General features: G+C 39.9%; 1 protein-coding gene across 1 annotated transcript in view; it reads left to right on the top strand.

The window, feature by feature from the left end:
• SYNDIG1 (synapse differentiation inducing 1) overlaps positions 1–22,889 on the top strand; it is a gene marked incomplete at its 5' end in the record, with an annotated part of 253,235 nt that extends 230,346 nt beyond the window's left edge. Inside the window, one exon of the mRNA XM_082252064.1 lies at positions 22,043–22,889. Coding sequence (XP_082108190.1) covers positions 22,043–22,201 — 159 coding nt within the window. The 3' untranslated portion in view covers positions 22,202–22,889. The remainder of the gene's footprint in view (positions 1–22,042) is intronic.
• Positions 22,890–25,623: the final 2,734 nt, after the last annotated feature.

The raw sequence follows: 25,623 nt of genomic DNA, 5'->3' as shown, positions 1-25,623 counted from the left end.
TCACTGCATTGATGGGGTGCACGCTGGTTACTGCATTGATGGGGGCACGGCACGCTGGTCACTGCATTGATGGGGGGCACGCTGGTCACTGCATTGATGGGGGCACGGCACACTGGTCACTGCATTGATGGGGGGCATGCTGGTCACTGCATTGAATGGGGGCATGCTGTGGTAACTCTGCATTGAATGGGGGCATGCTGTAGTAACTCTGCATTGAATGGGGGAATGATGTAGTAAGTCTGCATTGAATGGGGGCACGCTGTGCTAACTCTGCATTGAATGGGGGCATGCTGTAGTAACTCTGCATTGAATGGGAGCACGCTGTAGTAACTCTGCATTGAATGGGGGCACGCTGTAGTAACTCTGCATTGAATGGGGGCACGCTGTAGTAACTCTGCATTGAATGGGGGCACGCTGTAGTAACTCTGCATTGAATGGGGGCACGCTGTAGTAACTCTGCATTGAATGGGGGCACGCTGTAGTAACTCTGCATTGATGGGGGCACACTATACTTTGATTACTGAAGGCTCCTTTCACACTTTTGTGACCTCAAAGTCATGCATTTTTTTTGCCGCGTTTTTTGTCGCAAAGTAATGCCTATTCAATTTTTTCTGTTTGCACCCCCCCAAAAGATTTTGAGCACCAGCCGCCACTGGTGACAATGCTCACTTAGTGTACTAAAAATAGAGTGTGTTAGGACTACAGAAAATATCTCCCCCATCCTGATCTTTACAACATAGGAGGCTTGCGGAGAAAATCCAGGCAGAGCTGATAACAATGTTTGGGATTTCATTACAGCAGTATCATCTTGTTGTCAGTTGACAAGATTTTTAGGATTATCAGGTACTATTTGTGCTTATCAAAAAGATATAACAAAATGCATCCAATGGTGTATTTAGCAAACCAGAAAGGAGCATATAAGTAAAGATCATTGTTAGGTTTTCCACACCCTTTAACAACATATTTATATATTGCAAAGTGGTCATTTGGTCACTTTGAAAAAGAAAAGGTATATACCAGAATCCCCCTTTAAGCTAATTTTTCTAAGTTAATACAGACATTTTCTGGGACATACAGTGTTAAAGGCATCTAAATCGGAGCAAATTCAGAAAAATAAAAGCAGTATTTAACCCAAAAGCAACCATTTATTATATTTCAGCTTACCAATTCATAGATGTAATGGCTGTATTAGTTTTCTTTTTTAGGCTTTCTTTCTTCTATTTTCATCTGGTGATCCAACCAGCAAATCTGTTGATTTTCACAGCTCCAACTCTACAGCAGAATGTATCCATTTACATGGATGATACAAACCATGTAACACTGGCAGGGGTGATTATTAAAATGACCAGCTTTTATCTATTCAAGCAAAACCTTTATCCTAAAAGAAAAACAACTATTTGCTGTAAGTGATTATAAAGTGTGAGCTGGCATTTGGCTTCAATTTATCAGTGGTTTTAAATCTGCTAATTTATTTAACACGCCTCTCTCCCCAGACTGACAATGCTGTTACTGATCAGATCACAAGGTTAAAACAGAAGGGAAAATGCCACAGAAAAGAAAACTGATGCAGTCACCACATCTAGTCAACGTCAAAGGGATTCAAAAATCATAAATGCAAAATTTCTAAGCAGTAGGTTACAGTTTATTGCACTTACCTTCGCATATCAAGTTCTGCACCTTATGTAAAAATGTATCAGACAGCTAAATATTAGATTGGTTAGTGTCTCCTGAAAGGGGTGTGGTCACAGCATTTTAGCATGTTCATGTGGTTTTAGATATTGTGGTATAGTGGATCCAGGTAAAATAGATCTTAAAGTTTTCAAGTCTACTGTTACAAGTTGCCAGCCATTGTTCTGAGTCGATAATGTCCATTACTTTCTTAATCCATTCCTTTCTTTTAGGAACTTGTTTTCTTTGCAATAAATTGGCAAAAGAAGCTTACCACCATCAAGAACGTCTGGTAAACAACACAGTTTATAATGGTTAATTGGAACACAGTTTTTTTTTTTTCTTTTTAAGATAAGGTTGTGGTTGCCAATTTCTCTTTACATTTTTCAAAACCTCTATGCATTGGTTCTGTCCAGATGTCGAAAAAGGGATAGATATACAAAAGCTTTTTCTAAAAATTTAACTGTCAGTGAAATTTAAAAAAGTGTCATGGACTGTACTCATATCGTCTCCAGACAAGGATTGGTTATGAAGCAAATATGGAAAGATGGACTCAGTCCAGATTGTAGCCTTCTGCCAGGACCTGTTCTAATTTTTTGATCTTCCTTAAGAATTCTCTCTATTGTTGTAGATATCTAAATTCAAATGGTGTGCAGTAGAATAGCTCAGACTCTTTGTTTAATACTATTTCTAAATACTGCTTCCAACAAATAAAAAATAAACATTTTCTGTGGAGTCTTGATGGTATACATAATAAATTAACAAATACCTTTTTTGGCACAAAAAAAAGACCCCTTTCATACAGGCTGTTCAATCAGGTCCGCCTTTCAGTTTTTCAGGCTAACCTACTTGGACCTTGCACTCTCCCCTATAGATCAGCAGATGTCAGTGGATACATGTCCGCTGACATCTGCCGATATCCGATCCTGCCCGCAAAATCCAGATGAATGGTGTTACTATTTTTCATCCATCTGGCAGATCAAGTAGGATTGGATGAAAACATTTCTGTATTAAAAATCCTTTTTTTTATTGGTCTTATGTAATATTCCAATTTTCTGAGATATTGAATTTTGGGTTTTCACTAACTATAAGCCATAATCAATTGAAATATACCACTATGAGTGTAACGCATCTATATAAAATATATGAGTTTCACTTTTTGAACTGAATTACTGAAATAAAATAACTTTTTGATGATATTCACATTTTTTTAGATGCACTTATATACTGTCACTGAAAAAAACATTCCCAGGAACTCTTACGAAGATCTCCAACATTCTGGTTGACCAATTTAGGCTTCTAACCTTCATTGTAATTAGGGTTGAGCGAACCCGGACTGTATTGTTCGGGATCATACCAGACTTTTGGGTATTGGGTACCCGGACACGGACCAGAACATTTCACTGTATGTTCGGGATACTGTCCGTTGTTTGGTAATGTTATTTGATGTTTTGGTTCGGTTTTAATGTTTTGGCGCAATTTTAATAGTGCGCTTTCAACAGGTGCAAGGCAGCCAATCAGCAAGCGTTTAACTAGTGTGTCCTTAGAAGCCATCACAGCTATGCCTACTAATGGCATGGCTGTGATTGGCCAGTGCAGCATGTGACCCAGACTCTATATAAGCTGGAGTCACATAGCGCCGCGCGTCACTCTGCTATTACTATACTAGGGAGAGGTTCCTGATGCTGCTGCTGAGGGAGAGATAGGAGATTATTGTAGGGTCAGGCTGGAGATTGCTTTGAGGGAAAGAATAGGAAGAATCTTCTTTAATCAGGCAGCGATCTACATTGATTTTATTGTGTGGGGATGCAGTGCACGATCTTTTTGCCCGGAGGGAGAGATAGGAGATTATTGTAGGGTCAGGCTGGAGATTGCTTTGAGGGAAAGAATAGGAAGAATCTTCTTTAATCAGACAGCGATCTACATGATTGCATTGTGTGGGGGTGCAGTGCACAATCTTTGTGCCCTGACCTGAGCCCAGTGAGGAGGAGGAGGGAGAAAACAAAACTTTTATCAGTCTCTTAGGTGGGCGGCGTGCAGTGTGTAGTGGCCATTTAATGCAAGCTCAGTGCATATGTGTCTGCTTAATCTGCATTTAAAAAAGAAAAAACTTTTTTCTTAATATTTTACTTTGACATGCAGTGCTTAGACACTGCTTTTTCTAATCTGCTCTTCAAAAAGCACCAATGTAAGGGAAAAATAATTAATTTTCAGTATTTAGGGAAAAATAATTATTTTTCAGTTTTTCATTAAAACCTTTTTTTTTTTATTCAATAGCGGAATAGAACAACAACAGTATCCAACCTGTTAGGCGTGTGTAGCGGCCATGTAATGCAAGCTCAGTGCATATGTGTCTGCTTAATCTGCATTTAAAAAAGAAAAAAACTTGTTTCCTTCATATTTTACTGTGACTTACTGCTATTCAACAAGCACCAATTAAGGGTACAATTATTTTTCAGATTTTCATTCATACGTTACAGTGAGATACACCCATTGCATACTGTTGTTGTATTCCGCTTTGCAATAAGAACCCATTTAGGGGGAAATAAATAAATTGCAGCCTAGTCTGCATATGGTACAGTGAGATACACCCATTGCATAGTGTTGTATTCCGCTTATCAATAAAAACCCATTTAGGGGGAAAAAAATGAATTGCAGCCTAGTCTGCATATGGTACAGTGAGATACACCCTTTGCATACTGTTGTTGTATTCTGCTTTGCAATAAAAACCCATTTAGGGGATAAAAAAATAAATTGCAGCCTAGCCTGCATATGGTACAGTGAGATACACCCTTTGCATACTGTTGTATTCTGCTTATCAATAAAAACCCATTTAGGGGAAAAAAAATAAATTGCAGCCTAGTCTGCATGTGGTACAGTAAGATACACCCTTTGCATACTGTTGTTGTATTCCGCTTTGCAATAAAAACCCATTTAGGGGATAAAAAGTTATTTGCGGCCAAGTCTGCATATGGTACAGTGAGATACACCCTTTGCATACTGTTGTATTCCGCTTATCAATAAAAACCCATTTAGGGGAAACATAATAATTTGCAGCCTAGTCTGCATATGTTACAGTGAGATACACCCTGTGCATACTGTTGTTGTATTCCGCTTTGCAATAAAAACCCATTTAGGGGGAAAAATAAATTTGCAGCCTAGTCTGCATATGGTACAGTGAGATACACCCTTTGCATACTGTTGTATTCTGCTTATCAATAAAAACCCATTTAGGGGGAAAAAAATAAATCGCAGCCTAGTCTGCATATGGTACAGTAAGATACACCCTTTGCATACTGTTGTTGTATTTTGCTTTGCAATAAAAACCCATTTAGGGGATAAAAGGTAATTGCGGCCTAGTCGGCATATGGTACAGTGAGATACACCCTTTGCATACTGTTGTATTCCGCTTAACAATAAAAACCCATTTAGGGGAAAAAATAATTTGCAGCCTAGTCTGCATATGTTACAGTGAGATACACCCTGTGCATACTGTTGTTGTATTCCGCTTTGCAATAAAAACCCATTTAGGGGAAAAAAATTTAATTGTGGCCTAGTCTGCATATGTTACAGTGAGATACACCCTGTGCATACTGTTGTATTCTGCTTTGCAATAAAAACCCATTGAGGGGATAAAAATTGAATTGCGGCCTAGTCTGCATATGTTACAGTGAGATACACCCTTTGGATACTGCTGTTGTATTCTGCTTATCAATAAAAACCCATTTAGAGGAAGATCCAAAATTCGATACATGTGAGGAGAAGGTCAAATAAGGGACATGGCCTGGGTGTTGCTGATGGAGCTCGTGTTGCAAGGAGAGGACGTGGTCGATCTGTGCCAGCTACACGCACAGGTGAAACACCTTTCTCAGCTGTGAGTAGGCACCAGAACCTGAAGCAGTATTTGGCAGGGCCTATTAAGCCTCTACAAATGTTGAGGCCAGAACAAGTATAGGTGATTGTAGATTGGGTTGCTGACAATGCCTCCAGTTCCTTCACATTGTCTCCCACCCAGTCTTCTGCTAAAAGGTCAGAGTTGCCACCTGCAGCCGATGTCCATCAATCTTTCACCTCACCCTCTTGCAAATCAGCCAAGCAGTCTGAGCCCCAAGTCAGGCAGTAGTCTCTTCTTCTTTTTGATGACTCTTTTAGCATGGTTTCCCAGGGCCATCCACCTAAACCTGCCCCAGAAGTGGAAGAGATTGAGTGCACTGATGCCCAACCACTTATGTCTCCAGATGAGTACACGGGAGGACCATCGCAGCACGTCTCGGATGATGACAAAACACAGGTGCCAACTGCTGCGGAATTCCGAATTGTGGAGACCGACAAGGGTTGCAGGGGTGAAGACTGCGTGGAAGATGATGTGGAGGACGATGAGGTCCTCGACCCCACATGGAATGAACGTCATGCAGGTGACCTGAGAAGTTTGGAGGAAGAAGCGGTGGTCACACAGAGCCACCAGCACAGCAGAAGAGGGAGCAGTGTGAAAAAGCAGAGCGGCTGTGCCCTAGACACTACGCCTGCTACTGCCCAACGCAGCAAGGGACCGAGCACACCAAAGCCAGCTCAAAGGAGTTCCCTAGCATGGCAGTTCTTCAGAAAATGTGATGATGACAGGACACGAGTGGTTTGCACGCTGTGCAATCAGAGCCTGAAGCGAGGCATAAACCTACTCAACCATAGCACAACCTGCATGACCAGGCATCTAAGTGCAAAGCACGAGCTGCAGTGGAGTGCACACCTCTAAAAACAAGAAAGGCCCCTGGCTCCTCCTGCTTCCTCTTCTGCTGCTGCAGTCTCAGCCTCTTCATCCACCTCTGTAGTGACAGTGGCACCTGCCACCCCGCAAACAGAGGATCCATCAGCAACACCACCACCTGGGTCACCAACAACCATTTCCACAATGTCCCGTGGAAGCGTTCAGCTTTCTATCTCCCAAACACTGGAGGAAGTACCCCCCTACCCACCCGCGATCCCTGGCCCTGAATGCCAGCATTTCAAAATTCCTGGCCTTTGAAATGCTGTCATTCCGGCTGGTGGCAGTGGCTGTCCCACAGTACGTCGTGCCCAGCCACCACTACTTTTCCAAGCAAGCCACCCCTTCCCTACACAACCAAGTGGATGACAAAATCAGGTGTGCACTGCGCAACGTCATCTGTGGCAAGGTCCACCTAACTATGAAATCGTGGACCAGTAAGCACGGTCAGGGACGTTATATATCCCTAACAGCACACTGGGTAAATGCAGTGGCGGCTGGGCCTGAGGCGGTTTGGCGCATGTCCTTCCACCACCGAGGATTGCAGGGCACTTCAGTTTGCCTCCTGTTCCTAACTCCTCCTACCCCGCTTCCTCATCCTCTACCGCCTACTCTTCCGGTCAGCGTAACACCTTCACCACCAATTTCAGCACAGCCAGGGGTAAACGACAGCAGGCAGTTTTAAAACTCACCTGTTTGGGGGGAAAAACCACACACCGCGCAGGAGTTGTGGAGGGGCATTGAACAGCAGACTGATGAGTGGTTGCTGCCAGTGAGCCTCAAGCCCGGCCTGGTGGTGTGCGATAACGGGCGAAATCTCATAGCAGCTCTGGGCCTAGCCGGTTTGACACACATTCCTTGCCTGGCGCATGTGCTGAATTTGGTGGTGCAGAGGTTCCTTAGAAATTACCCCAATATGTCAGAGCTGCTGCAGAATGTGCGGGCCGTCTGTGCGCACTTTCAGCGTTCTCACCCTGCTGCTGCTCGCCTGTCAGCGCTGCAGCGTAACTTCGGCCTTCCCGCTCACCGCCTCATATGTGACGTGCCCACAAGGTGGAACTCCACCTTGCACATGCTGGCCATACTGTGCAAGCAGCAGCAGGCCATAGTGGAGTTTCAGCTGCAGCACGCATGCATAAGTCGCTCTGCGGAACAGCACCACTTCACCACCAATAACTGGGCTACCATGCGAGACAGATGCGTGTGCCTTGTTGCACTGTTTCAAGTACTCCACCAACATGGCCAGTGCCAATGACGCCGTTCTCAGCTTAACTATCCCACTTCTATTCCTTCTTGAAAAAACACTTCGGGCGATGATGGAAGAGGATGTGGCACAGGATGAGGAGGAGGATGAAGAGGTATAATTTCCAAGGCTTTCAGGGCAGTCATTCGCAAGTGGCTCCGAGGGTGGGTTCCTGCGCCCACAAACGCCAGGGACACAATGGTCCAGCAGGGGCACAGTTCAAGAGGATGATGAGGAGGAGATGGAGGAGGATATGGAACCATGTTCACAGCAGGGTGGCACCCAAGCCAGCTCATGGCCATCACTGGTGCATGGCTGGGGGGATACGGAGGACACAGAGGATACACCTCACACAGAGGACAGCTTTTCGTTGCCTCTGGGCAGCCTGGCACACATGAGCGATTACATGCTCCAGTGTCTCTGCAACGTCCGCCAAGTTTCCCACATAGTAACTTGTGCTGATCACTGGGTGGCCACCCTGCTGGATCCTGTTACAAGGACAACATACCGTCCTTAATTCCCTCACTGGAGCATGATTGGAAGATGCACGAGTACAAGCGCACGCTGGTGTAGGGTGTACCCTAAATTAAAAAAAATTTAATTATAAACCAAAACCAGTGTTGGCTACCTCGTCCTCCTCCTCCACTGCCGCCACCGCTTCCACCTACACCGCCATATTCACCGCCACCTCAACTTCCTACTCCATATGGGCCTCGTCCTCCTCCTAAATCATTCAAGAATATTATTTTTTATTTTTATTTTTTTATGTTATTTTAAGTTATTTCCCTATCCACATTTGTTTGCAGAGCACTTACCATTCTCTTAAGATGAATTTGCTGCCATTTGCAGCCCTCTAGCCCTTCCCATGTTTGTTTTAGAGCCATTTTAGTGCTCAAAAGTTCGGGTCACCATTGACTTCAATGGGCTTTGGGATCGGGGTAAAGTTCACGAACCAGGACTTTTTTTTTTCAAGTTCGGCCGGACCCGCCGAACCCGGACATCCAGGTGTTCGATTAACTCTAATTGTAATGGATAACAGGAAAATTCTGGACAGTTTAGTAATCCGGCACTCCAACGGTCAAACAAATTAAACAAAAAGTGGCATGCTAATAAAAATAAATAAAACTCAGCTCAATCAAACAAAACAAAACCATATACATAGCATATAAATATCTTTCAAATGCATGAATAATAAATGCATGTGACAAAAAAACATATTATCTGAATATCTTACGTCGCAAAATATAAAGTGCCAAGTTCAAAATGCAGTGTAACCTCCACTTATATGCAAATAATAATGAATAGTGAAAAAAAAAAAAAATATATATATATATATATATATATATATATATATATATATTTAGTGAAAAAGTCATATATATATATATATATACTGTATATAGACGTAAATATCTAATATATCTACATATGTAAATTAATAGTACGTCTCCTCTTTCTTCCTCCTCAATTTGAGTCCATAAAAAATAAAACGTGAACCAGTGAGTATTCTAAAAAAGGGGCATGGTATCTGGTCAATGAGAAGCTGAATGCCATCTTCCATGATGGAGCTGACACATTTCAAAAAATTGGGACTCCATGGATATTATGTTGCTTTCTTGGAAACAATAATGAATCCTCCAGGGCCCATCTAATACTCTAACAGACACAGGGATACAACACTATGTCAGCCTGGCTTTACCACTATAAGAACCCGCCCCTAACCCCCTTCCCCACTTCTGTCCTCCACTTACATAGTTACATAGTTACATAGTAGGTGAGGTTGAATAAAGACAATAGTCCATCCAGTTCAACCTGTGTAGGTGTGTGTGGCTGTACTCATCTCACATACCCCTGAATGTTCTGATCCTTGAGATGTAAGTCTAAGAGTCTTTTGAAAGCCACCATACTACCCGCAGAAACCACCTCTTGTGGTAGAGAATTCCACAATCTTGTAGCCCTAACAGTAAAGAACCCCCCACGTTGCCTGTGGTTAAAACGCTTCTCCTCTAATTGCATTGTATGCCCTCGAGTCCTCATGCAATCCCTTCGAATGAACAGCTTTTTTTCTAAGCTGGGATCCCCATTAAGATATTTATAAATTGCTATCATGTCCCCCCTCAGACGTCTCTTCTCCAGGGAGAATAAATCAAGCGATTGTAGACGCTCTTCATAGTCAAGGTCCTCCAATCCCCTAATTAGTTTAGTTGCCCTTCTCTGGACTCTCTCCAGCTCCAACACATCCCTCCTGAGGACTGGCGACCAGAACTGGACAGAATACTCCAGATGCGGTCGGACCAGAGTTTTATAAAGTGGAAGGATTATAGTCTTATCTCTGGAATACATCCCTTTCTTTATGCATGCTAATATTCTGCTGGCTTTGGCAGCTGCCGTTTGACATTGCATGCTGTTGCCTAATCTATCATCAACCAAGACTCCCAGATCCTTCTCCATTTTTGATTCCCCCAAGGGTTCCCCTCCTAACGTGTATTGTGTTTTTATGTTTTTAGTCCCCAAGTGCAAAACCTTACACTTCTCCACGTTAAACCTCATTTGCCATGTCGTTGCCCACTCTGTAATTTTGTCCAGGTCACTCTGTAGGATATCTGCTTCATGCTGTGCAGTTATTGCCCTGGCCAATTTTGTGTCATCTGCAAAAACTGATAACGCACTACTGATCCCGTCCTCAATGCTGTTTATGAATAAATTGAACAAGGTTGGTCCCAGGACTGAGCCCTGGGGCACCCCGCTTACAACCTCAGACCAGTCTGAGTATGCGCTGTTTATTACCACCCTTTGGACACGCCCTTTAAGCCAATTCCGTATCCAAGAGCAAACCCTGCTTTCGATACCTGCAGACCTTATTTTATAAATTAAGCGCTTGTGGGGAACTGTATCAAACGCCTTAGCGAAATCCAAGTACACCACATCCACTGGTCTCCCCCTATCTAGCTCACAGCTCACCTCCTCGTAGAATGCTAAGAGATTGGTTTGACAAGAACGCCCATTTGTAAACCCGTGCTGATTACTGCTGATGATGTTGTTGTCTTTAGCAAACTCTACGATATAGTCCCTTATCATCCCCTCCAGAAGTTTACATACTATTGATGTCAAACTGACAGGCCTATAATTTCCCGGGATATGCCTCTGGCCCTTTTTGAATATCGGAATCACGTTAGCTTTCTTCCAATCCCCTGGTACATCTCCTGTCCTAATACTGTCAGCAAAGATCAGGAACAGTGGTCTGGATATAACCTTACTGAGTTCCTTGAGTACTCTCGGATGTACGCCATCCGGGCCTGGTGATTTGTTTGTGTTAAGTTTATCCAGCCTTTCCCTGATTTCACCCTCTGTTAGCCATAGTGGCAAATCCTGTGTATTACTACTAACCATACAGTCATGGTCAGTGTACCCCTCCGTTTCCTGTGTAAAGACTGACGAGAAAAAAGCATTCAGCACGGTTGCTTTTTCAGTGTCCTCTGTAACCATCCCCCCATCATCGCTAATTATGTGTGCAATATGCTCTGCCCTAGTTTTTTTGCTGTTGATATATTTAAAGAATTTCTTTGGGTTTTTTTTACTATCCTCCGCTATTTGTCTCTCAAAGTTGATTTTAGCCATTTTGATTTCGTGTTTACTTTTCTTATTTGCCTCCTTGTATTGCTCGAAAGCCAATACAGTGCCCTCTGATTTATATTTCTTGAAGGCCATTTTTTTTTCCCTAATACGTTTTTTAACGTTACGGTTTAGCCAGCCAGGTTTGGCTTTGTCTCTTCTAAATTTATTTCCCATAGGAATGCACTGCAAGATGCCTTTGCCTAATATGTTCCTAAAGCATTCCCATTTTTCCTCTGTGGTCAGGGATCCCAGGGTTTGGTCCCAGTTTACCCTTTCCATCAATGAGTACAATTTTGGAAAATTTGCCCTTCTGAAGTTTAGGGTTCTTATGTTCCCCACTTGCCTTGTTATATTGTTATTTATACTAAATGTGATCATCCTGTGATCGCTAGAGCCCAGGTTGTCCTGAACTACTACCTCTGAGATTATGTCTGGGTCATTAGTGATCAATAGATCCAGGACTGCATTTTCTCTAGTCGGAGAATCCACCAACTGTGACATGTAATTATCCAGTAAGGTTTCTGTGAATAGACTTGTTCCTCTTTACTAAACGTTTTTATTTTGTCATCTTCTCTTACTTTATTTCTCTACATTTCTACTTCATCCAGTTATGCACCTTCCTTGCTCTAGTCCAGGGAAATTTCCTGATGTAGGGCCATCTCCCCAGTAGACAGATAGTATACAGAGGTTCTGCCATGCAGAAACCCTAATGCTCTGTTAAGTAGTATACATACAGCCAAATGTTACACTCACCAGAACCCAAATTACTTTGGTTAATGTAAGAAACCACATAGGGAAACACCTGACTAACTCTCACTTGTTACCCACCCACCAATGGATTGATTTTATTGCATATATACAGTATCACTACAAAACTGGAAATTGTACTTTATTGTATTGAAAGAAAAAAACAAGTGACTCCATCCATAGCATATGTATGTAGAAGATACCACTCACAAAGTGCAGTCCTGCCTAATCTTTAAGAGGAGCAGGACCATGGCATATTTTGAAATTACCTAAACTAGCCATGCCACTAATCACAATTTGGCTGGTTCAGCAGCGGCCAGGAGAATTTTAATTATTGTTTTGCCGACCCTGTTTAATAGAAGGTTCATTGACTTCTTTTGAAGAGACATGCTGAAAAACTATTTGTGACCAGTTTAAGCCAAGATAAAATCTTAACCTGGAGATTACTCAAGTCTCATAAGTGTATGGTAAAGCTTGGGAGGCCAGACTTGCCTTCAGTGAAATAAAGGCAAAGAGCTAACCAATTTATAACTAGCCAGTTAGGTGCACATGTAAGGAACTAATCACCACATATGTAGAATAGAAGGTCTCCAGCACTCAGGCCTGCCAGCCAGCAAAAAGGGACAGAACAAAAAGTAAGTAATGGGTGTATAGCAGGCCATAGACCTAAATATGGGCACAAACCTTACAATCCAATTGTACAATTGCCTTTAGATTTACCAACAACTATGTATCATAAGGTCCTACCTAACTGGATGTGATTTGAATTAAATGTTTAAGTAGGTCCTTGCACTATATAGAATGGGGGAGAATTACAATTTCTATCAATTTTTTATTTCTGTCTTGATCCAATTGGGGAGATTTTTCTTTTCATCCTGTTCCTGTGTTGCACATTAAAAAAAGGCACAAACAACAGTAAACATATCTTCACATTTTAGGCCTTTCTTATTCTACGAAAAACATGTTTTTGAATTTGTCTGTGCCCCTGAAAAAGATTTCTCATCATTTCCTGTCATGATACTGTATGTTGTCACCAGAAATGTTGACAAAAAATGTGTACCGTTCAATCTATACATTATTTTAGCTGGGTGGATAATGTACTATTTGTTAGGTATGTATACTATTTATTTATTATATTATTTATTTATATCTAAAAATAGACTAAATATAAATATATCAAAGATAACGCACTAGATGTGTGCTAAACCTGCTTAATTGTAAAAGTAGTAAAACATCTTAGGGTTACTAAGAGACGTGCTTAGTTCTGGAGAGTGAGAGGGTTCAGATAAAGTGGTGAGGCAGCTTCAGTAGCAGGTTGAGAGACCCGAATACTGTCAAAACAAGATGCAGGGAAGGGAGAAAAGAATCGCCAAGCTGCCTATAGCACAGTTTTGTTTAATAAGAGCCAATATATTAAAGCAAGTAAAAAACTCACAAAGTTCCCAGTTAAAAGCGCATGAAAAGCTGATAGGATGTCAGGGCTGGGGAGCCCAGGTACGTAAGATGAGCGTTGTGTGTCCATATCCACCGTGGCAGTGTAGGTAGGAGATCGGGGAGATGCCAGCCAGTGCCGTCGATGGGGAGAGTTGTCAAACACTGTCGGAGCTTAGTTCAGCTTGGGATGATGCTAGCCAATCACCATTACCCAGGCTCCCCAGCTACCCAAGGCAGCTTGGCGCTTCTTTCCTCCCTTCATTAAAACTTATAATGACTTGAATAATATTTTACTTGGATCTGGTTTCTGTGACCAGAAATGGATGCTGAGAGTTGTGGTCTTCTGGCAACATTAAGGGTAGTAGATCATCCATCTTTGGTTTATTATTTCCTTAGAAACTGTTCAGTTGTGCCCATAAATACCTATTTAACAAATTACTCCCCAATAAGTAAAACAATCATTTTGTTTGTGAAAAATCTGAAATGTCTAAAACTGTGCACAAATTAAGCAAAAATCATAAAAACTGAAGAATAAAAAGGATTACTTGTAGGAATTGAAGTTGTTCTCCAAGCAGAATTCCTTTTTTCTTTTTTTTTTAAGGTGTATAGTACCGCAGAATTACTTCAGGGCTTTCTATTGAGGATGCCCCTGGCTCTTTTGGTCCCCAATTATTTAGGAAATATGGCTTATAACTGTGATAGAGGCCACTTGGCCTTTTGATGAGAGAAGTCATCAAACCCAGCTATCCGTGTGCTTGGTACGCTGGGTAATAGGTCTACCCGACACCCTCACTAGTTCTGCAGGGCATGCTTACATGAAGTAGGGTACCTTGCAGACTATTCCTTTATGTAATGCTGGAAGAAAGGAAAGATTGAATTCAACTTATAATATTACTATGATCATATTGTTACCCCTTTACATTATTTATAAAAACCTATTTGTTATGCACAGAAAATATATTTTACAACAAAAATTGCTTTTGACATCTACATGACTCCAAGGATTTTACATTTATGCTGTGATTCATCAGTTGATATTTTTACAGTACCATGCCTCAATTATATGTGCTAACTCATATATTGTGCACTCTGTAGTAATCACAAAGTTATAAATTATTGAAGGTAGGTGCATGTTTTTCTTAATGTGTTGTTTTATGCTAGTGAAGAGGAAAAAAAATTCAGTGTTCCTGGATTCCATACTGTATAATTCTAAATTATTAGGATATGTTAATAATTGATAATGGTATAACATAACATCACAAAGGACTATGTAGATTTGTTTCTCTCTTTTTCACATCCTTGAAAAATAAAGAAATGTAGAGGTTGCTATGCAGATACGTTTTAGAACATTTTATAGTAAACTAATAAGAGTGCCCTGTAGTTAAATAACAAAACTGAAGAATGAATGGGTGTTAAAATGTATGTATTTATTTGTTATTTATTTAAACTAATGTATTTATTCGAAACATAATTTACCACACCAATAATATTTGTGTAAATTATGTAGGCACAAAATAAAAAATAACACATTTTTATTATGAGGAAAACAAAATAGTGTCTATAGTTTGTAATAAAAAGGTGTAAACTTATAAAAATAAATACATAACCTGGGTTTCAGCATATTATTGGTACTGGTTTTTATTAGAAGTAATTGCAATTGTACTCAAAAGGGATTCAGTGTCTAGGGTAGGGTAGGGTAGGGTATGGTATGGGTGCTCTTCAATTAGAAGAGGAGACATGGGCAGTCATTAATCTGGTGAGGAAGTCATGGGTGCTATTCATATGATTGCTGCTCATTGGTATCAGGTAAGTCACAGGTCATCAGTCGGAGAAGGGAGGTGCAATCAGTTGAAGAGGGGTAATTATTCAAAAATGGGTGCTTGGAGTTTATAGGCAACAAAAGTCATCTGTTCAGTGGTGTGGAATTAGGGCTTCTTATCAGTTTGGGGGGAGAAACATATGATCATCAGTTCAGGGCAGGAGGTATAGGTGCACAGGGTGAGTGAAAGGTGCTAATCATAAAACATATCAGCACAGGAAGGGAGAAAGAATCATAAATAAATATGCCTATTCCATAGGCGTAGAACATTGGAAGGAGGAAGACTTTAAGACCATAGTATAAATAGTCTAGAATACACTCATAGTATATTGAGTGGAGAGCCTAAAAGAAAAAAAATGAAAGAACAAATTAGTAGAATGTATAAAGAGAGGAGAGAGGAATAAGATATTGAATAAAAAGAGGGCCAAATACTTAATATTGGAAGCCCCATAAATACTGACCATCCACCAAGTCCCAAAAGTTCACAAAAATGTTAATAAACCGCCAGGTCAACCGATCATTAGTGGCATAAACTCTTTTTATACCCATATTGTAGAATATATTGATATATATTTGCAGCCACTAGCCAGGAACAGCCCCGACAGTTAACAGATCCCCATTTATACTATGGGGAAATAAAATTCCCACTATACATTCTTAAAGTCTTCCTCCTTCCAATGGTCTTCGCCTATGGAATAGGCATATTTATTTTTATACAAAATAAGTAGTACACTGGTGTCAATTGACGTAGAGTCGCTTTACACCAATATCAAACAAGAAGATGGCCTATCAGCAGTGAAATGGGCATTAAAGAGATAGTCGAGTCTTGAAAGAAAACAAAGGAAGATTATCATTGAAGCCTTAGAAATGGTGATGAACAACAACTATTTTTGGTGTGACAAACAGTTTTCACAATCAGGAGAAAGGTGTTGCAATGGGGGTAAAATATGCTCCCAGTGTGGCCAACATCTTCCTGAATAAATAGGAATCAGAAGAAGTTTACGGTAGGAACTGTCCACAGTTAAAAGCATATAAAAGTTATATTGGTGATGTCCTAGTGGTGTGGGAGTGCACACTGGAGAGTTTAGATCAATTTATGGCACAGTAAAGCAACAATGTATATAGGATAGAATTCCCAGAGAAAAGTCACTACAAAAGAGTTAATTTTTTTGAACTCTGAGATTTTTCAGTCTGAAGGAAAATTGAGTACTAGGACATACTTCAAATACACTGATAGAAATGGGTAATTCCCTATAATTAGTTGCCATCACCCAAAATGGGTTACTGACATACCAAATGGACAACTTACCAGAATCAGACACAATTGTACTAACAGAGAGGACTATAACACCAAAGCAGAAGTGCTCACAGGCAGATTTTTAGCCAAAGGGTGCAAAAAAAGAAATTTAAAGGAGGAGAAAAGTAAAATGGGGGCTGTAAACAGGAGTACCCTATTAGGGAGTAACACAAACAATAGGGCTAGAGTAGGGTCAAGCTAAGACCTAGCATTCATCACAGGGCTCAATAGGCAATACAAGGCAGTAGAAACAATAATTAAGAAACATTGACCTATTTTAAAGAGAGGTATCTAGACACTTCCCACAACACCATAATAAGGATCCACCCTTACTTAATTTTTTTTGGCATGGTTAAGATCCAGGGGTTAAAATATTAAGAGAGGTTTCAAAAAATGAAACATGATGAATTTTACAACCTGACCCCTGAATGGTTAAAAATTGATATTGATTGGAACTGTTTTTAGTGGACTATTAATAGTAGCAATAAAACACATTTTAGGTTTTTTTGGATAGTAAAGGTTCAGTAGAAACATTGTTCATTTAATTGTCATTAATGAGGTAGATACAAGAATATATATATATATATTTGTCAGAAAGAGATAGATATGGTTTTAAACTCTCCTTTTATTTTACCAACATAAATTGTGCATTAATTCCCCCCTTTTTTCAGTATCAGTTCATCCACCTAGGCATAGTTTATGATAGTATGATTATCGGTCAAGTAGCATTCATTATTAATCCCTTCAAGCTTACAACAGAGTGGTGCTCCAGTAAACTTCCATACCCTTAAATATAGTTTAATAAGAGTGTGAGTATTGCCCCTAGCATACTGAATAAAAAGAAGAGTAGTGGATGCAATTAGTCATTTGGCCACAAGATGGGGCTGATGGAAATAACAGACCATGTTTTTAATATGTTTTATGTAATTAACAAATGGTAATTTTTATAAATTACTGTTAGAAAACCCACCAGGAATAGAACATGTAAGCTAAACGCATCAGCATAATCCAATGAGGAGCTTAGATAGGGTATATAATGGTGGCGATGGTGAGCATGACCACGCCTCCTGATGATGTCTTGATGATGAACGTCGCTCCGCTCAAGGCTGATGTCACCTCACTTGAATCCCGGAAACTTAAATTTGATTCTAATGCGATTATATGTTCTCCTTGTCGTAAGTGCAATATTTTATATTTATAATAAAATGTTAAAGATTTTTTATACTATGGTGAGCTTTTTATATTTTGGGGACCGTTTGTGATATCGATACTTGGATGGGGATTTCACATGCCCTAAGAGACTTCTGGGATGTTTACAGGCCCTAACTGGGTTTAGAGCCACAAGTGTCACTGACTTTTCATGATAGAAGGTCCGTGCAATCTGGTAAGCGACCATTTTGCCTATGGTGGAGGGGATTAACACTGAATCCTACAACTTAAGGTGGTGGATGGTGCAGATGTTATCACAGACCTTTTCTTCACTTTTGAGACTGTAATTCTGTTTTATTTGGTGTCTGACTCAAAATTTTTTAGCCCAACTCTTTGTATGAATCTTTTGCTTTAGGACTGTGCTATATCTCACAGTAGAGGCTTTTTTGATGTTTTTTATTTTAGCACAATAGCGCAGTTTTTTATGATTTTTGTTTTGGTTTGCATTTGTGTCATACTCTTTACATTTTCAGATGATGGATTGAACAGTGCTTCATGAGATGTTCAAAGCTTGGGATATTTTTTTATAACCTAACCCTGCTTTAAACTTTTCTACAACTTTATCCATGACCTGTTTGGTGTGTTTCTTGGCCTTCACAATGCTATTTGTACACTAAGGTTCTCTAACAAACCCCTGAGAGCTTAACAGAACAGCTATATTTATACTGAGATTAAATTAGTTTAAAAGGTTAAAAGTAAAGATTAAAAGTAAAGTGGACTCTATTTACAAATTAGGTAGCTTCTGAAGGCAATTGGTTCTACTAGATTTTATTTAGGGGTATCAGAGTAAAGGAGGCTGATTACAGATGCACGCCACACTTTTAAGATATTTATTTGTAAAAAATTTTGATAACCATTTATCATTTTCCTTTCACTTCACAATTATGTGCCACTTTGAGTTGGTCTATCGCAGGGATCTTCAAACTACAGCCCTCTAGCTGTTGCGGAACTACATGACCAAGAGGCATTGTTAAACTCTGACATCCCACAGACATGGCTAGGCATGATGGAAATTGTTGTTCCTGAACAACTGGAGAGCCATAGTTTAACCGCTTGCCGACCACCGCACGACGATTTACGCCGGCAGTCAGCCCCTCACAGGCAAAGCGACGTAGGGCTACGTCGCTAGCCTGTGAGGGTCTAGGGAGCAAGCGCGTGCCGCCGGAGGCGCGCTCTCGCTCCCATGCTGTCACGGACCCCCCCCCCCGCGCGTGTGCCCGGCGGATCCGATGTCTGCCGGACACTTGCGATCTTCCGTTACACCGGAAGAAAGGCAGGCGGCTAATGTAAACAAAGCCGCCTGTCATTCTTCCCTGTGTAAGAATGGAGATCAAACGGTTCTGCTATGTAGGACCGTTGATCTCTGTTCTTACACTAGTAGCCGCAGCCAATCACAGTTAGAAACACGCCCCTAGGGACACACTTAACCCCTCCCTCTCCAATAAAGTTAACTCCTTCACTGCCAGTGTCATTTTTACAGTAACAGTGCATATGTATAGCACTATATACTGTATAAGTCGCGCTAAATTGAAAAATAAACAAATGAATGTCCAACTGTTTAAAGTCCCAAATAACATAAAGTGACTGGTGATGTATGAAATCTTGTGCTGCTTCCAAAAGATCCCGTAGGAATTGTGCTTACCAGAACGGCAATTTTAAATTGCAGAATTCATGTGATGAGATGAGTTCACGTGCCCAGATGATCCTATGGAATTCTAGCGCAAGGAACTCCCAATGTTGTGGTCGTGTATCATGTGAAGGAAAAATAATAATCCATAGCGTGATACCGTACAAAATTGTCAATATTATAACTGTGTAGGACTACAAATACTGTGAATCCTTCACCAATTGTGCAGCCGCTTACCAAAATGACTAGTGAAAAGGCATGTAATCAAATCAGAAGAAAGGACCGCCACCAAACGTAGAGCCTCTTACCAGATAGATCTGTATAGATGTGTTCTATCCAAGTATAGAAAAGGTGAACCACCACCAGACATAAGGCCTCTTACCAGATGGAAATGAAAAGCCAGCAGAACATTGAATCCACATGCACCAATATCAGCAAGCCACCCAAGAGCGTATAAAGCCTCTTACCAGACCATAAGAAAAATGCTCGATAACACTTGGTATATTTTCCCAATGGAGAGGTAACTTCAAGGTCTCAATGAAAATCCGGGCAAATCACTGATAAGTACCACGATGTACCGCTTAATGTGCCTAGGTGGCCTCTCAGACCCCCTATGCCACAAGCTGAGCCACTGTGTTTCTCAGGGTTGCAACGCCAGACCAGCCTGTAGAGTGAGTTTACACGTCTCCTTATTGGGAAAATATACCAAGTGTTATCGAGCATTTTTCTTATGGTCTGGTAAGAGGCTTTATACGCTCTTGGGTGGCTTGCTGATATTGGTGCATGTGGATTCAATGTTCTGCTGGCTTTTCATTTCCATCTGGTAAGAGGCCTTATGTCTGGTGGTGGTTCACCTTTTCTATACTTGGATAGAACACATCTATACAGATCTATCTGGTAAGAGGCTCTACGTTTGGTGGCGGTCCTTTCTTCTGATTTGATTACATGCCTTTTCACTAGTCATTTTGGTAAGCGGCTGCACAATTGGTGAAGGATTCACAGTATTTGTAGTCCTACACAGTTATAATATTGACAATTTTGTACGGTATCACGCTATGGATTATTATTTTTCCTTCACATGATACACGACCACAACATTGGGAGTTCCTTGCGCTTGAATTCCATTGGATCATCTGGGCACGTGAACTCATCTCATCACATGAATTCTGCAATTTAAAATTGCCGTTCTGGTAAGCACAATTCCTACGGGATCTTTTGGAAGCAGCACAAGATTTCATACATCACCAGTCACTTTATGTTATTTGGGACTTTAAACAGTTGGACATTCATTTGTTTATTTTTCAATTTAGCGCGACTTATACAGTATATAATTTTTAGGGGTGTGGTCACACTTGAAGTCGCAGCTCACTATCTGTTGCCTTTAGCGCGGTTATAACCTTCCTTTTATATGTATAGCACTGATTACTGCAGTAATGTCACTGGTAACCCCAAAAGTGTAAAAAATGTCAGTCAAGGGTCCGATCTGTCCGGTGAATGTCGCAATCTCACAAAAAAAATCGCAGATCGTCGCCATTACTTGTTAAAAAAAACAACAAAAATTGCAAAAATCTTTCCCTTAGTTAGTAAACGCAATAACTTTTGCGCATACCAATCAAAATACACTTTTTGCGATTTTTTTTTTACCAAACATAGGTAGCATAAAACAAATTGGCCTAAAATGTTAAAAAATTTAGATTTTTACATTTTTTTGGGGGAATTTCATATAAAAAAAAGTGAAAAATATTGTTATTTTTGCAAAATTTACACTTTTTTTTGTTTATAGCGCATGATCAAAAAATCGCACAGGTGATCAAATACCACCAAAAGAAAGCTCTGTTTGTGGGAAAAAAAGGACGTCAAAATTAGTTTAGGTACAGCGTCGCACGGCCGCGCAATTGCCCGTTAAAGTCACGCAGTGCCGAATCGCAAAATAGGCCCTGGTCAGGAAGGGGGTAAAATCTTCCAGGGCTTAAGTGGTTAAAGACCCCTGGTCTAACACAAAAGATCCTAATAAAATACATTTACGTTCTTGGTTGTAACATGACAAAATGTGGAAAATATTACGGGCTATGAATACTTTTTAAGGCAATTAATATATATAACATTGTATTATATTTGATTGCACATGATTGGATGATGGTGGTTAGAAAAGCTTTACCTCATTCACTCATCTCACAACCATATCCTTTGCAGAGTGAACAACCTATATTTCTTTAGTAAATCTACCATATAGTCTATATTTTTTATTGATGGCAGATTGTCTAGGAAGCGGCAAGGGCATGTCTTTTTTTTTTTTTTTCTTTAAGATGTTGGCACTAAGAGCTCTCAGAAATGTCCCATAATCTTGAAAGGTCTTATTCCTAATTAGAAGTTTATGAAACAGTTATACTGCCATCGATATTATTATACCTTACTGTTTTATCTACTACTTTGGCTATGTTGCCACCACTTCGTGAATATTTATCCACAACTTATGGTTCTTTAATTACCTTTCCAATGCATCTCTGAATTCTGAACTTCATCTATTATACTGTAGTCAATATTACTGTAGTGATATTGGGTTAGAAATGTGTTATTCTGTTGTACTTCTAAAATGTTTTTTTTTTTTGTTTTCTTATTTACAGACAAACAAAGCGGTAGCCAAAGGGGACTTTCATCAAGCAAGTTCTAGCTCCCGACGAGCACTCTTCTTAGCAGTACTATCCATCACTATAGGAACGGGAATATATGTTGGAGTGGCTGTAGCTCTCATAGCCTATCTTTCCAAAAATAATCATTTATGAACCAGTCAAAGCATATTTATGAACCAATTTAAGCAAGGCTTCAGTGATGAAAAGGCACAAGACTGGACTAGGAAAGGTAATACTGTCAAGACATGGAATATTTTAGGATTGGTCTACTTTGGGAATGATATCAAACAGTCTTGAATCGGATTTTCCCTGGATGTACCCTCTGTTTGGATGTACCTTCTGTTTTTATCAAGAGTTTCTTTGTTCTTTATTTATATGTCTTGCAATCATGCTAAGCATTGAAACAATTCAAAAACTGCCAAGACTTTTTTTTACTTATGAAATGTCGAATGGCAATCATTAAAGTGTAGACTCAACTCTTGGCTGTAACTGCAAGTTTGACTTTTTGACACACAATTCATGCATTTCAGTGTAAACCAGCCTTTCTGCCTTGTAATCTTAGAATAACAGCAATATATAAATAGTGGACTTCATGATTTATTCTCATGGGCTGATGAAATCAATTATTATCTGGCCTGGCGCTAGTTACTGTATGAAGCAACCTTTCATTCAGTAAATCGGCATGATGTACTCTGGCCTTTTTGACTTAGACTCAACCGTATAAGTTCCTTTCACATTGATTTTTAATTGGGCTGAATTGAAATAATACTGAGCATGTTCGGTATAAAAAATTTTTAGTGCTATGTTATCAGATATCTATTTTGAAAAGAAATACATTGGCAGGAACCTGCAGTTCTTGCAACAGAAATTTAATGTACTTTACAATTTCCAAAAATATTTTTTTTATTGCATATACATATGAACTAACAAAAGTATTGGCAGTTGTGCAGCTAACAGAAATACATTGCTAAACAGTCTATCCAAAATACAACGTATAATACTGGAGTAGAATTGAGACACCTCTTTGTCATCAAAAACATCTATTTCCCAGCACATTGTATTTTGTAGAGAAGGTGTCTAATAAGCCATTATCATCTACACAAGTGTTTAGGTCATCTTATGTTTGGAATTTGGTTGCATGGAGGAGGTTATGGGTTCTACTAACTGTTCTGTTATTCTTATTGTGAATTTAAAAAAGCAAAAATATTTTTGTCTCCTCACTCAAATCGTTATATTTCAGGAAAAAAAAATATGCATTTGTTTAGTATGTTTTTAATTATATTTTTTAAGACCATTTTAACCACTTTAAGTCTGCTCACGTTACTGCTACTGCAGCAAAGTGGCAGCCCTGGGTCGAGTTCCTGCCTCTCTCAGCCGCGGAGGCTCGCTCCCGCTGTGTTTAGACACAGCGGGAGTCGGGCCGGAGGAGGAGAGACGGCGATCACCGTCTCTCTTCCCCAATCGTCGGGAAAAGAGTAAAAAAATCTTCTCTGCGACAGACAGGGACAGATCACAGGATTCAGCATAGCTGAACCTGCGATCTCTGTGTCTGTCACAGAACCCCCTCCCCCCACACACGTCAGTAAGTATGAGGCACACATTTAACCCCTTGATCACCAACAGTGTTAACCCCTTCCCTGACAGTGTCATTATTACATTAACAGTGCATATTTTTAGCACTGATTACTGTAGTAATGTCACTGGTCCCCCCAAAAGTGTAAAAAATGTCAGTTAGGGGTCCGATCTGTCCGCCACAATGTCACAGTCCCACAAAAAATCGCAGATCCCCGCCATTACTAGTAAAAAAACAAAAAAAAAAATAAAAATGACAAATCTTTCCCGTAGTTAGTAACTTTTGCCCAAACCAATCAAAATATGCTTATTGCGATTTTTTTACCAAAAATATGTAGCAGAAAACAAATTGGCCTAAAATGTTAAAAAATGTTGATTCATACATTTTTTTTTTTTGGGAATGTTATATATCAGAATGTAAAAAATATTGTTTTTTTCTCAAAATTGTCCCTTTTTTTCAAAATTTAAAAATTGCACAGGTGATCAAATACCACCAAAATAAAGCTCTATTTGTGGGGAAAAAAGGACATAAATTTAATTTGGGTATAGTGTCGCTCGACAGCGCAATTGTCCGTTAAAATAGTGCTGAATCGCAAAATATGGCCTGGTCAGGAAGGGGGTAAAATCTTCCGGTCTTAAAGTGGTTAAAAATACACTCATTGAGAATTTTTTTGTCAAAGACATGTAGCTAAATACATTTTGGCCTAAATATATGACAAAAATGTAATATATTGGATATTTTTTAACTGTAGAGAAAAAAACAAGTAGAAAATGTCAATTTTTTTTGCAAAATTTTAGCTTTTTTTATTAATATCGCAAAAAATAAAAAGCGCAGAGGTGATAAAATACCACCAAAAGAAAGCTTTGTTTGTGGGAAAAAAAGGACGTAAATTTTGTGTGGGTACAGCAATTGTCAGTTAAAGTCGCGCAGTGCCAAAATGAAAAAAGTGGCCTGGTCATTAAGCAGCCAAATCCTCCGGGGCTACAGTGCTTAAAGTTGCCACATTCAAACAGAAGAGGACAGGAGAGCATTGGTCACAATCTGACAACAGGTTCATTGTAAGGGAAAAAAAATGTGCTCTGTGAATAGCTAGGATCAGTAAGAATGTCCATTACTCAGAAATAAGGTATTTTTTGTTGAATCTTACAGTCATGATTTTGTTAAATTGTTATTACAGGCCCTCACATAAAATTTCAGGCACTCAAAATGTGAAATAATAATTAGCATGTTCAAGGCCCCAAGGTACACAGCCAGCTTTCTAGTGGTGGCCTAAACCATGTTATTGCTTAGGACTCCTTTTTCTGAACCCCCTTTCCCCTTCCATCCCTGGAAGAAATGGTCCAGGTGCTTGCTGCCACTTTTCTCCCCTTACATTTGCTTCTGCATTTAGATTCTCGACAAAGGGGTTGATTCACTAAGAGTTAAATAATGACCAAAAAATGTGGTAAAATACTGCATGCGGTAAATCAGTTGTGAAAGTTAAATTTACTGAATTTACTAAGAATTTACTGTTAAATACGGAATGCAGTATTTATTCGATTTATTGACATTATTTAATGCGGTAATATAACGCATTGGCCGGGATTTGTCAAAAGACAGCCTGGAGTTAGGGACCACCAGGTTGTTTTTGACAATGCTGGTTGCTAAACAGCAGTCCGGTTAGCTGGCCACCGCATCCTTAACAAAGTAACAAAGGTAACGATGACCAAGCAGGGTTTACTACTGCTTGAATCACCCATACAGCAACACGCTGACTATGAGAGGAAAGGGTAGTAGCCTGTCGGGTGTGTTGCATGTATAAGTAATGACAAGGAGTATGCAGGTAGGAGGAGAGAGTGGAGGGATTACTTTAACAGTCTTCTGCTGAACTTCTCTGGAGAGACCACCCCTGTATAGCTTTCTTCAGTATAAAAATAAATCATTGCCTGTTCATTTTTTAGGTTTTCGAATAACTTTCTGAAAAATATTGCAATTATTTTAGCAAATTGCTTTGTAGATTCTT

This window comes from Pelophylax lessonae (assembly GCF_965119305.1).
Source record: "Pelophylax lessonae genome assembly, chromosome: 3".
Taxonomy (NCBI): domain Eukaryota; kingdom Metazoa; phylum Chordata; class Amphibia; order Anura; family Ranidae; genus Pelophylax; species Pelophylax lessonae.
This window is presented reverse-complemented; position numbering and strand designations above follow the sequence as displayed.